This window comes from Nanorana parkeri, unplaced genomic scaffold, assembly GCF_000935625.1.
Source record: "Nanorana parkeri isolate BGI_ZX_2015 unplaced genomic scaffold, ASM93562v1 scaffold147, whole genome shotgun sequence".
NCBI classification, from domain to species: domain Eukaryota; kingdom Metazoa; phylum Chordata; class Amphibia; order Anura; family Dicroglossidae; genus Nanorana; species Nanorana parkeri.
In genome coordinates, this window is record NW_017306415.1 from 844,131 (window position 1) to 858,463 (window position 14,333).

Here is a 14,333-nt window from a genome sequence, read left to right on the forward strand (position 1 = left end):
AATAGCACAGTGAGTAAATGGCAAAGACATACTGTATATTAGGCACCAAATGACATTACTCAGTGTCACAAAATAGAGCAGCTGATTGTTTAGAAAAGTCAATACGATACCCTTATCCTAGACAGGGGTCTGGTATGGATTTTAGGAGGCAACTCCAGGCAAAAAAGGACATGAAGTTCACATCAGAGTCCTCCCCTTTCACATCAGAAGCCCCGCTCTTCAGATCAGAAGTCTCATCTTCACACCAGGAGCCTCCTTTGAATCAGAGTCCCCCCTTTCACATCATAAGCCCCCCTTCCCATCATAAGCCCCGTTATTCACATCAGAGTCTGCCTTCACATTAGAAGCCCCTTCTTCACTTGAGAAGCCCCATCCCCTTTAGTGAAAATTTGAAGGCACCCTTGACAAATCCAGAAGGCACCTCTATGGGAAGGCAACCTGTTTTAAAAAGGCTGCTCTAGGCTGCCTATTCTGGGAGTTGGAAAACAGAACTCCATGGCAATATTAAAGGAGAACTATGAGGTGAGTACTTTTCACTCACCTCATAGTTCTAGCCGACCTGTGACAATGAGACTGTCACAGATCGGCTCAGTAGATCGGGAGGTGAGCCAACAGATACCGGCATTCGCTCACCTCTCGATCATGTCACAGCTCTCTGCCGTGACAGGGGAGGGGCTGGATTCCCCCCCTCCCCGCTCCGATACGCCAGCGCTGACTGGCGGATCTGACGGGGGCGGGTACAGCTGGCTCTGCCTCTAGATAGGCAGAGCCAGCTGTCACTCATGCAGCTGGGCGGATCCAGACATAATTGTCGGGATCCACTTCAGCTGCGCGTCTCAGTATACCGTGAGCTGTAGCTATATATATACTAGTATACTGAGCTTAGGGTGACGGGAGAACGCTAATTTGTGTCCTCCCGTTACCCTAAGGAGAACTATGGGGAACAGCCTTAACCCCATAGTTCTCCTTCAACAGTACATGTCAACTGTATATTAGGCGTTTACTTCTTCAGCGTTGGAAGCACCTTATTTATTTTTAACAATAACAACATCAAGTTTTGCACAATTTCTATGCTTACCAAACAGACCAAATCTAAATCTGGCCATACAAACTACAACCTGATTGTACAATATATCTAGAGTCTCCTTTACATCTACTAAAAACTATATACTGCAAAGACCAAGCTAAAAAGCCCATTCAATTAATGTCCAAACAGGCTGTTATATTACATATTTGTAATAGATCTAAAGAAGAGTTTGTGATAAAATTATCAGTTCAGTAGCTTACTTTAGAATAGCCATCCAAAATTTGAGCATTAATAATCAATTTGGCTGTAGGTGCAGTAGGTGGTCCCGATAATACATGATGGTAATATCCACACCCAGCCCTGGACAGTAAAAAAAGAGCACGACACAAGGCAAGCCAGAACTTACAAATCTTAGAAAGCAGGTTCCCAATTCTTGGTGTGAATTTGGTTCAGGATACAGGGATTCCTCAATAAGGGACAAGAAGTCTCTGTGTACCACAAGAATGTCCTCAATGTTGGAGAATAACATCTGAAGAGATAACAAAAGCATATAGGTGAGATGATTATAATTATTATTATGATTATACAGTAATTATAAAACGCCAACAGTTTGCGCAGGACTTTACATTATAAGGAAGACAATACAATCACAATACAATTCAAGACAAGATGGTAAGGAGGGCCCTGCCCCTGAGGGCTTACATTCTGAGAGATAACCTAAATGACTGAAAAAATTAAAATGAATAAAAGACATATCTCATTCTATACCTTGTTCTTTCACATGCAACAAATACCAGTAAACATAAAGGCATTGGTATGAAAATCAGAGGACTACATTTCCACAGTAATAATGCATGTTCATTCCAGCTAACAATTCTAAATTAACAATAACACCCTATTGGTATTCTGCATTAGGTGCCGTGCCCAGGGATCTGCAGAATTATTTTATCTTTGTACATACAATGAATTCAAATTACCAAAATATCTACAGTAAGAACCATGCTGAACCATCAGATTCAAACCATCACTAGAATGCAACGATTGGAGAATGAAAGGAACAACCTGATATATGCGGCCAACACAGACAGTACTTTTTTAAGATAGTTTGATAACTCAGCCCTTAATGCAGGGGTAGCCAAACTTCAGCCATCCAGCTGTGCTACAGCTACAAATCCTATAAATCACTGCAAGACTCTGACAGCTACAGACATGGCTTGCAGAACCAGATGTAGAATGGGATTTGTTTTTAAGCCTTTTTTGTTGCACGTTTTCTGCAACAGAAGCAGCTCACCTCCTTTTTCTCCACATGCCTGAAGCTAAAAACACTTAAAAAAAACATGAGTTGATGCACATTGAACACCTCAAAATGCAAGTTGGCATGGATAAAATGCTCAAAATGCTTCAAAAGCCTGAAAATAGCCTGAAAATGCTGACGCTGGGGTGTGAATGGAGCCTAAAGTGAGAGAGCTGTTCTATTTGCAAAGAGATTTTTCTGTCTGTCCAGTCCTGCCAAACTGGTGACCTGACTTTTCTCAAATTAGTCATACAATAAAACCTGGTCACTTCCCTGTCAACAGAGTTTGACCAGACAATAAAAGAGCAGCAGATGACTGATGAGATCATCCCTCTCTTTTGGCCTTCAGTCAGTATGTCCATTATTGGCACATGTGCATGTTGCACACTTGATTGGTCCCAAGTGCTGACCCCACATCTCTCAACATTGAATGCTGCTGTACAGGAGGGACTGATAGTAAGACAATTTACTTGTTGCACTGACAAATACATTTTGGGATTTGTTTTAATGAATACGCAGTCATATTCGTTGTTTATTATATCTGCCTGGAGTTCAGCTTTATTATATGGTAACTACTAAAACTAACATGGAGGTACTCATCAACTCACACAAAAGGTTCCTTAAAATATGGGATCTGTGTATCCATTATGCACATCGAACACTCCCGCCAGTTAGCATTACCATTTAACACACTGCTCCCGCAAGGTGGGAGGGCCGCGGGGGCTCTAATTCTGCAATTTCTTTTTTGCCCCCCTTTACTGTCTCTGGTTTTCTTTCTTGGTTTTCCATTTTAATTTTGATGTTTATACTTCATAGTCTTTATAACTCTATCCCTTCTAAGCGTAATGTAGATTCCCAAGGTGGCTTTACGCTTCACTAGATAGCTAACTCATGTCTGTAAAGCTTGAAAGTACTTTATCAGGAATGACTGAGGTCCCTATCTTGGAGACTCCAAATTGAAACTCCCATGTACAACGTCTAGACACCTTGGTTTTGTGTATCACAGTCTTGATGTTTTGGATTGTGCCAATATTCTGCCTTCTTTATATTTAATGTAATTAGTGCATCTTGTCTTGGAAGGATTGTTAAAGCAAACTCCCATGGGGTCATCATACGCCAGACTGTTTATACCTAAAATTGCTCTACGTTGTTACAGTTTTTCTGTGTGCTTTAAAGCCAATAGAAATATTGAAAATGAAACTAACATATAGAAATATAAGGACTTTATGGTAATTTGGTCACTGGCATTTCCAGGTACAAGCCTTAAAAACCTGACACATTCCTGGAATTAGCTTTGTCACATGTTGTTGCACCTAGGACCCAGGCACTCAACATATGCAGCCCTATCTTTCTCTCTGATTTCCATTTAGGCTGATTTGTATTCGGGTCTAATGGATTGCATTTTCTTTCTCTCCTGCAATGAAAATACAATTTTAAATCCTTTGCGGTTTGTTGAATGAGTTTCCCGTTAAGAGTGGACACACGTGGTGCAGCATTCTTTTTCATACATGTACATCCTTTTATATCAGAACGTGTCTGAGAAATAGCCTCAGTGTGTCCATTTTTCTCCCAAGAGCTTTGTTTAGAGCTGAAAAATTTAATGTTTCTGTGGCGTGTACCTAGCAGTGTACAGGCAGCATTACTCAGAGAAAAGATCAATGCTCCGGAGCTCAAGATTATTCTGAACTAACTTGAAGAATGTCTGCACACTGCATTATGTGCAGAGGGCAGAGAGGACAGCAGTGAATACCAAGTGAAAAACATTTTCTTCACGTTACGTGGGAGATACATGCTTCTAACTTTTTTTAGGACAGATAATTGTGGAAGCTGATTTCCTAACATGGTCTCAAATTCATAAACAATCTATATAGTACAGCACAATATTTCACATCTATGGGTCACAGGGTGATCATGCTTGGAAAAGTATGCTGGGAGTTTATTTTAACAACAATCAACTCTATGTCACAGCTCTAATAGTGGTGTGGGCCTGGTATCCTCCATAGATCTCACCCAGTTTAATAGTGTCCAACAGCAGCCTAGCTGCTTCCTCCGCTGTATTTTAGCAGGTAAATATAATGCAGGATGGATTGTAGCAGACAGTAATACAGACCTCCTGCCATTTTCTGCCTTTCTCCAGACCTGGGCACAGTCTCAACACATATGACTGGAACTGTACCACTTATTTGGGATTATTAAGGATAAACCAATGTGACCTCTTTTGGATTTCTCTGTCTTAATCTGGCCATACACCTATAGATTATCTGCAACAGATTCCTCCATCTACACTAAACTGTGTGGATGGAGGAATCTCCCACTGGACCAAGCTTCGATATCTTGCTAGTTGGCCCCCCCTGGCCCTCTGAACCTGAACAATGCCTGCATCCAATCGGATTGTTCAGGTATTTTGACAGCCAGCAGGGCCGACTAGCAAGACCCTGTAGCTTGGCCCAGCGGGAGATTCCTCCATGAAAATGTATAAAAACAACTGATCTCACATCACCTCACCCACCTGCATAACGGTTTAGAAGGCTTGGTACAATGTTTTCATTACAGAAAAGTAGCCTGACAATTTTTGCTATATTTTCTTTGGTAAATCCATAGTGTTTTAGGAATACTGTGCCATTGACACACCCTGTATTAAATATGTGTTTGCAAAACAAATATTTTATTTAAAAATCTCAGCAGCAAGCTCTAAGGATTGTCTATTCGTTTTTAATATAGTGTAGATAATATTGGAAAAACTATACAGGGAACAATAATTTCACACTGCTGAACAGTGATACTGCACAAGCAGGCCTTGCAATTTTAACAAGACCCTAAACTCCGCACACTCCAAGACCTAAGTGAAATATCAATTTTGAATGGACAGACCCCTTAATAAATGTCATTATAAGTGTTAAGAGTTGTAAATCTTAAAAACACTGTAGCTAAACAAATATTTGTGTGATATGATACCGATGCTTTAACAAAAGGCAGAATGCCACAAGCACACATAGCGCTCAATGAATAATTAGTTTTAATTAATGCAAATGAAATGACTGAAAGGGAATATTGGACCGTGTTCTATAAGCCTTTGCTCATTTGCATCTATTTAGAATATTCACCCAACTGATTAGAACAGTCCAACTAATGGTCTTTTGTAGTGAAGGTTTGAGCCATTTAGGTCTGGCGGTTGTTGCTTTTTACCTTAGCTTTACACATCTGCTCCTGTTTGTGTTAATACATGCAAATTTTTGAGAAGTCTTTTCAATGCCCATCTTAAATAATTCATCTTTATGGTTGACTGCACACAAAATAAAAGCTATCTCCAACAGGCTATGGCAGTTTTTATTTTTAAGCCATATTGTACAGCCGATACCTAAGCAGAGTCACATCTAGGACGGAGGCAGGATTTATCATAACATATCTCACTAATTTATTAGACGCCGTCATATAAACAAAGCACTTTAAATGGATGCACATGTAGCAGACAAAAGGAATGACTACACTAATGTATAAACACTTTGCTGGATTCAGTTAGAGCGTAACTAAACAAAGTCCTTGATGGACTACAATCTCAATACAAATTACTAAACTAAACATAAGATTGTAGTCCATCACGGGAGCGAGCTTGGAGTGGTGGCCACTTTACAAGACACACAGGGACCATGGGGAATAAAAGTAGCCACCCTCCAGAAGGAAGGACAGTGTCAGCACCATTTCAGAGATGATTTGAGGATCTACAGCTGAGTGATACACAAGTAAGATACATTTTTGTTAATAGGTAAGGTACTTAAATGCATTTTTAAGATTTAACTCCTGAGTTTACCATCACTTTAATAAAGAGTGTGGGAGACCCCCTCTGTGTTTCTACTCTGAGCAGTCTATAGCAGGGTCCACTTAATCAAGAGACTATCTTCAAATAATTATTCATGTTCACATCATCAGAAACAAAAGGAATGTCCTACAATTTAAATGTCACAAATAACTTGTTTCCTTTATCATTCCCTTTGTGTTGTGCCACAGCTCTGAACTCACTCCCGTGAGGGACTGCAATCTCAATACAAATTAGTTACCTAAATGTGAGATTGTAGTCCATCACAGGAGCGAGTTTGGAGTGGTAGCTACTTTACAACACACACAGGGACCATGTGGAACAAAAGTAGGCACCCTCCAGAAGGAAGGATAGTGTCAGGACCAATTCAGATATGATTTGAGGATATACAACTGAGTGAGGCACAGATGATGTACAGTATTGTTAATAGTTAAGGTACTTGAATGCATTTTTAAGAATTAACTCTTGAGCTCCAGGACAGCTACAGTCAGAAGACTGCTGCTCCCACCCCCGGCCCCATAGCTCTGCACAAAGCTAATCATTACCTATATACTTTCCAATTCTTCTTTAAAACACGACCTGCTTGGTGATGTTTGAAGACTTGAACAAGGTCTTCTATTGGGTTGATAGGTACAGTCTAACTAACGAGGTCAGGGCACTTTCATGTCCTTCACTAATAACATCGTTTGTGGAAGACAAAATACAGCTATATATTCTAAAAATACAACAGAAACATCAAGAATTTCAAAACTAACCTTTACAGTTTCCTCTGTGACATTTTTATCAGATTTGGAGGCTGCATATTGCATCAATCGGTGAAAAAATGCCTGTGAAAAAAAAAAAATGTGAAGAGGTATTATTAAACAATGGCTGAAGAGGATGAGAAGTACATCAAACCTACTCTATACTAATACAACTGATCAAATTAGGACAAAACTGATCAATTTAAAGCTATGTCTGTGTCATAAAGATGGAAAAGCAAGCAAGTATAAGAATACACCGTTGGTTTAGTTATGTATTAATTAAAGTGACACTAAACTCAGGAGTTAAATCTTAAAAATACATTCATGTACCTTAATTATTAACAATACTGGACCTTATTTGTTTATCACTTGGCTGTAGATCTTCAAATCATCTCTGAATTCATGCTGACACTGTCCTTCCTTCTGGGGGTGGCTATTTTTGTTCTCCATGGTCCCCATGTGTGTTGTAAAGTAGCCACTGCTCCAAGCTAGCTCCTGTGATGGACTACAATCTCACGTTTAGTTTACTAATAATTTGTATTGAGATTATAGTCCATCACAGGAGCAAGCTTGGAGCAGTGGGTACTTTACAACACACACAGGGACCATGGGGAACAAAAGTAGTCACCCTCCAGAAGGAAGGACAGTGTCCGCACCAATTCAGAGATGATTTGAGGATCTACAGCTGAGTGATACTCAAATAAGGTCCAGTAGTATTATTAATAGTTAAGGTACTTGAATGCATTTTTAAGATTTAACTTCTGAGTTTAGTGTCATTATGCCAACTATGCATTTCAAAATACTGCTAATGTAGTGCCCCCCTGACCCCCAGAGGCCTGAGATGTACCCCTTAAGGGCAAGGGAGGGCCGACATTTAACTCTCAGGGGCAGATCTTTAGCCAGTGAAGGGATGTGTGATCAAGAAGTTGGACGCCAAACAGATTAAGTGTCTTTTTAAATGCTTTATTGTAGAACTTCAAAACTGCGAGAGAGGATATAGGGCTTCAGACATCTATAGCAAAAGTAGAGAAGACTCCAGCCTCACCAATCCTTTCAGACTTCCACAGTGCAGAATCATTAGGAGCACAGGCTAACACTGGGCAATAGAGCAACAGCTGAACAGGGATAGGCATGACATATTCCATAGGAGAGAAACAAGACTTCCTGAGGTCCACATCAGTACCAGGCACCTCCAGTAATCTTAGGGCTTCCCTGGTTCTCCTACTCTCTCAGTTCCAGACCCCTCCAGGGTCCACAGGTGTGGCCTCCTCCAGGCTTGAGGACTAGTCAGCATCTCCATCTCTGAGCATCCCACCCCCAAGCTAAGCCCAGGGGCGGACTGGAACTAAGCACATGGCAATCCTCTGAATATATATGCACTCCCACAGCATGCACCACTGCCCATGAAATTCCCAGTGATTGACTGGAGAGGCACAGACACCCATGATGTTCCAACACTGGCTGTCCCACACTGCAGCAAGGTCACACCCAACTCATGCAGGTACAATCAATAACAGAACACCTGGACTTAACTACATATAACCAACTACAAATCAGATACTGCAGACTGATAACAGCTCTGACAATGCTATATTTCTAGTAGCCAGTCCACAAAAGGTAGTAGGGGCTACACTAGTATAACTACTTGTCCTCATGTTATCTACCGGATTCCTCTGCAAAGCAAAAGGAAGACTAAGGGGTTGATTTACTAACCTTTTAAACACACCACGAACGTGTATACACCTCTGTAGTGTGTTCCCTCCCAGCATGATCTATGGGAGGAATCGAAACACCTTTGTAGTGTGTACACACCCAGCAGGTGTGTTGTGCAAAGCCCTGCAATGAATTGCAAGGTAATGTGGTGTAAATTAGCTCTATGTTATGTTGCTTGCGTTGATGAATGCAGGAATGTAAATGCATGAGCTAACCATTTTTGTCTAAACTGTGAAGCAGCATTATATATGCATCATGTGCATGATTTTTCCATATATGGCATTAGTGGAAATATGCTTTTAGAGACTTTTTGGTTGATAAATACGTTTTGCTGTGTGAAAATCACACACACCTGGTGTGTGTGTGTGTGTTTAGGTTAGTAAATCACCCCCTAAAGCTGGCCGCACACGTATTGTTTTTTCTTGTTCAGGCTGCAGACTGAATGAGAATAAACCACTTGATTCTCCCATCCACACTGAACAATGCGAATTAAGGAATTTCCTCTGCCAGCTGTCAAAATACCTCAACAGTAACCGCAGCTGATTGACTGGAGTCACTGTTTGAACGACAGTTTTTAGCCTGGCTCCATCAAGTCAGTTTGTGCCAGCAAGGCCACCTATGGTTGGAATTCTGGCAGTTTAACAGGTGCCGAGCAAATGACCTGCTTTGATCAGTGTACTCCAGCCAGAACTGTCAGTCTCAGCGATGGACATTACTGTACTCTAAGGACCAAATTAAACAATTTTCATTTTCCCAAAGACAGCAGCATACACAAATGGCACACACTTCATTAGTGGTCATTTATTTTTAAAGTGCAAATGTCTAAATTGTTTTTGGCCAGAGTTTCTAAGAAGTCAGAGGCAACATAACCTGTAACACACCATTTGGAAATGACTGGAATTTAACACTAAAGAGATTTTAGAAAGTGCATTTGAGGGATTATGGAAAATTGGGGAAAATGCGTTCTATTTATGTGCCAGGAACATTCAACAAGCAGTGAAAACACACAAATCACACAAAGTGCACATGGCGATGAATCCCTGACTGAAAGGATTTATAAAATCATGTCATACGTTTCAACCTCTGTCAAATCCCTCCATGTGACCTCCTGGATTTGTGTGGAAGCAGAATTACACTGTAACTGGTAGTATCATATAAATTACATGAGGGGAGCATTATCTCATGTACTGTATGTGGCTATGAATTCAAACCAGTTTCTCTTCCTTCAGCTTAGAATTACACCAAATTAAGATTTATCTGAAATGTTAACTGTGTGGGAAGTTTGCTGGATTAAGTTCACACATTAAAAAACGTGAAGCATGTATTTCCCAGGGAAGCTGCTATAAGTATCGCCATATGATTTTCATTTGGAAACATTTCCTGTTGCAAACCTAAATAAATCGATGTGTTATAAGTAGGGATGAGCTTCGCGTTCGAGTCGAACCTATGTTCGACACTGCATCAATTAATTTATTTTAAAATTTTAATCCAGACCAGCTACTTAAATGGAATCCCAGACGTATTATATGTGTTTCTTTTGTGCCTAGCATACGAAAATTACAATATATGTGATTTTTCCCAAATGAAAATCACAGTTATAATTTCACTTGCTGAGCTAAGAAATTAGGAAAATAAAATAAAAAGTTTGGGCTTTCAATATACACTACTTTTAACAAAGTGGCAGCTGGAAAATCCCTAAAAGAACAGATTTGTACCAGACTTTATGTATAAATGTCCCTAAAATAGGAACTGGGAAAGTCCTTAAAGGGAATGTGAACTGTGTGTCCAAAAATAGCAAAGATCATGAGTTACTCAATTGCAAGATGGGTGTAATAGTGCAGAAATGCATTTCTGTCCTTCCATGTCTCTAAACTGGGGTTAATCTGAACTAATTTTGATGGCACTGAAACAGTCTACTGGCTCTTTGTGTTGGATGTGTCTTCCCAAACAGCTCAGAATCAGGATGACAACAAACAGCTTGGCAATGAAAGCCCACAAGGCCTGCTATCAGTTTATCAGAGAATGTGGACTAAAGGTGCCCATACACCTTACGATTATCGTACGATAATCGTATGCGATCGACTTTTCGTATGACAATCGTAACGTGTGAATGTAGTGCCCGACCGATAGTACTCTACAATCGTACGACTTTTGACGGTCAAGCATGTTTGAAAACTTTGGTCGATCGTACGATGTTCGCATGTTTGGTGGCGTTTCCGTCTGTCAAAAGTCGTACGATTAACACTGTGCATGCGCAAACGAAAATAATTGCGGTCAATTACCGCAAGTCATCCAGGTGTTTTATTTTAACTACTGTTCATTGAACCTTGCGATAATCGGGGCAGGATGGGGCCGTTGTACGAAAATCGTCCGACGGTTCGATCATCGGACGAAAAGTTTTGTCCGATAATCGTAAGGTGTATGGGCACCTTAATACGAGCGCCCACTAGGAGCTACAGCCATTGCAGCTAGGCAGGATGTTCCACACCTGCTATGCTTTTCATTTGATTTGTTCATACAGAGCTTTTCTGTTTCTTGATTATAAATACTGCTATGGACAGACGTGTTTACCAACATCTTCCGGGTTTGTGCTTCAACAACGAAAACAGATATTACACAATAACTGAAAATGTAACAATGTATAAATTTAATTTTGCGCAGCCATTTCTGTCAATTATTTTACTGTTCACTGAACAATCAGTCATTTCCCTCAACTCCATGCTCCCCCTATACAGCCCTATTGTACACAAAGCCCAGGCACACATCACAGCTCTAACACTTTGTTCGCATTTACTCTTTAAAAAACTAGTTTATACTTAAAGTGCCAAAACACACTATTGTGCAGGGTAGTAATGTGCATGTTAACCCCCGTGTTACAGCAACGTTATGCAATTATGTGTATTAGGCTATTAGCATATTGCTGTGCCACTCATTTTAAATTGAACCCCAATCAACTAAGGCAACAAGACATGTTAACTGGCCCTATGTGTGATACAAACCTTATATTGTAAACTCCTCAAGGGCAGGGACTGATATGAATGTGCACTATGTGAAGCCCTGTGTACAATTGTTGGCTCAATATAAATACCTGTGATGAATAAGCGCAATGCTTATTCATCACAGGGCCCTATACCTTTATATCAACTTTTATTAAATTCACCATGCCATCAATGTTTACCTGCACTAATTGTGTCTCTTTAGCACTGGCATGCCCTATTCACTTGAATGGGGCTGTATAACAAGAATCTCTGGTCACAATATCTGGCCAGAGATTCTTGTTATCCAGTGCTGAAGAGGGCTTCTTTAAGGCCGGTCTGTGAACACTGGAGGAGACTGTAGACATGGAACTCAGGTAAGTAGCTGGCATGAGAGGGGAGTTTAGCACAGAGCAAAGTTTAGCTTAGGGGTGTGTAGAAGGGGTTAATAACTGAACGTTGATATAAAAGGTACAGCTGGTACCAAGCAGGCTACGAACGTTTGTCCCGAGTCATGATGGCCAATGCTTCAGGGGTTGTGGAGAAGTGGGCTTCTACATACATGTATGGTGGCAATGCCCCATAGTGCAGTCTTTTTGGGCTAGAGTATTTGCTTTTTTGTCCTCACTTATGGCTCTCAGGCTGACACCAGATCCAAAGGTTGCCCTACTCAACCTACCCCCTGAGGGAGTCACTCCTAAACAACACAAATGTTTACTTCACGGTCTTACAGCGGCCAAGCAGACAGTAGCGAAGTCATGGCAATCCACCACCACTGTGCCTTTCACGGAAATAGAGCGTAGACTCCAATGGTTCTTCACTAACGAACGCCTCACGGCACGGTTGACTGATAAAGTCCCCCGCTTTGAGCAAATATGGGACCCTTGGATTCAACATCTACAGGTGCGTTCTTTTGACGTCTGACTACTGGCGATCTGAATTTAGGCAAAGGTTACTCAGCTTGTCCCCCTGCGTCCACTTATTTTCAATTTTGTTTGATCCAGCTTGCAAGATATTCCTTAGTTATACTGGATCTTTGGTTTGAGAGTAGATTACTGGCAACTGCTAAATATTGATTCCGTTTACATTGCCTCCTAGCCAGCAGGGAGCATAAGGTAGAAAACTGAAGAATGCCTTCATTTATGTTACATTTCCACCTACGACTGTATGCATCCGATGTACTTGACTAATACATTGTATTGTAAAACAAAAAAGAACAATAATTCTTGAAAGAAAAAAAAAAGGTACAGCTGTCCTTTATAAACTTTTTTACCCCAAAGTAACCCTTAAAATAATTTTCAGGTCTTTGTTTGAGAACCCATGCATAAAAATTATTATGTGGACAGTTCATGGTACATTAGCATCGTCAGTAAGTTGCACACTGGGGTGAATCGACCCTTAGAGGAAATTTGGGACAACGTTTTCCTTTTGTCATATTGATCCCCGATACTTTCTGTTAGCATAATAACTTTACTAGAAAAATAACAGACACAATAGTGTGATAAAGTACACCTAAACCATAGTCATGCAGACATATATAATGGCAACCAGAGTGCAAGTCTAGGGCAGGGGTAGGCAACCTTGGCTCTCCAGCTATGCTGAAACTACAAATGCCATCATGCTTCTGCCTCTGGGAGTCATGCCTGTGGCTTGCAATGCCTTATGGGATTTTTAGTTTCAGCACAGCTGGAGAGCCAAGGTTGCCTACCCCTGGTCTAGGCTGTCAACGCTGCTCCTCTATTGATTTGAAGCAAAGGAGCATTCTTGCTCAGGAAATGTGTTACTGACAGGATCATCAGATACAAATGAAGGAGAAAAAAAAAGCATAAAAAAAAGAAAACGAATGCAACCATCAGATCTGAGGACTGGTAAGGTGCAATAAATTACATTTTGTAGTGTGCTACACCTGAATATGAGAAGGGATGGCTTATAATTCAGCACTGAGCATAAGCACCCTAGCAGGGCATTATGCTCAGCATGCTGCGTGTTTGGCACACCACAGCTGCTGTAATGAAGGGGTGCTGACTGTACTTCCTGTACCAACGGGGAGCTTTCATCATACAGTGAAGAAAGAAGACGGTGCAAATTAAATTGTTCATCTTGTGCATTGTGTGTATTAAAGCCTCCTCTTGTCTACAGAAGGCAGGATACTCACTTTGTCAGTACAGCCTCATTTGAAATATATCGGTCATTGTTATTTTTTTTAAATTTGCATTGAAAATGATGTGCATGAAACAGAACTGGCCTCTACCCAGTTATTCTAATAAATATCCATTCTTCTTTTCTGAGCACAATTGCAAAAGTGGAGCAAGAAAAGTCTTTTAAACTTGAACTTTTCCTAAGAAGTCAACCTCTCCAGAACATGATTTTGTCGGTCAGGGAATTGTGCAGATCCTATACATAAAGTAATAAGCCAGGAGCTTCCCCATTGAGTATTTTGCTGTGACTGAGTCAATAAATGTTAAGCTGAAATGAAAAATCAATACATATCTCAATTGAGTAGGTCACTTTCAGCAATGTTGCACCTTCTCGGTTACCAGAAGACCTTTTTCACTTTGTGCGGCCAGTAACACATAGAAAGCCAAGAGGCAGGTAAAAATAAGATGTCTCTAATGGAAAATTATAATTATGGCATGAACCACTCCAATCAGTATATTGCATTCATGTAGCACACACATGACTACAATAAATATGGATATAGTTCATTTCTTGTACTGGTCATATATATAAAAACAGAAGTGCAATAACGAGTACATAACATATACTC

The 14,333-nt window shown here is 40.5% G+C and overlaps 1 protein-coding gene across 1 annotated transcript in view; it reads right to left on the bottom strand.

The window, feature by feature from the left end:
- The window catches only part of PREX2 (phosphatidylinositol-3,4,5-trisphosphate dependent Rac exchange factor 2), a 250,362-nt gene that overhangs the window by 206,832 nt on the left and 29,197 nt on the right, over positions 1–14,333 (bottom strand). Inside the window, exons 2-3 of the mRNA XM_018554229.1 lie at positions 6,891–6,962; positions 1,434–1,556 (exon numbers count right to left, since the gene is read on the bottom strand). Of these exons, the coding sequence (XP_018409731.1) occupies positions 1,434–1,556; positions 6,891–6,962 (195 nt within the window). The remainder of the gene's footprint in view (positions 1–1,433; positions 1,557–6,890; positions 6,963–14,333) is intronic.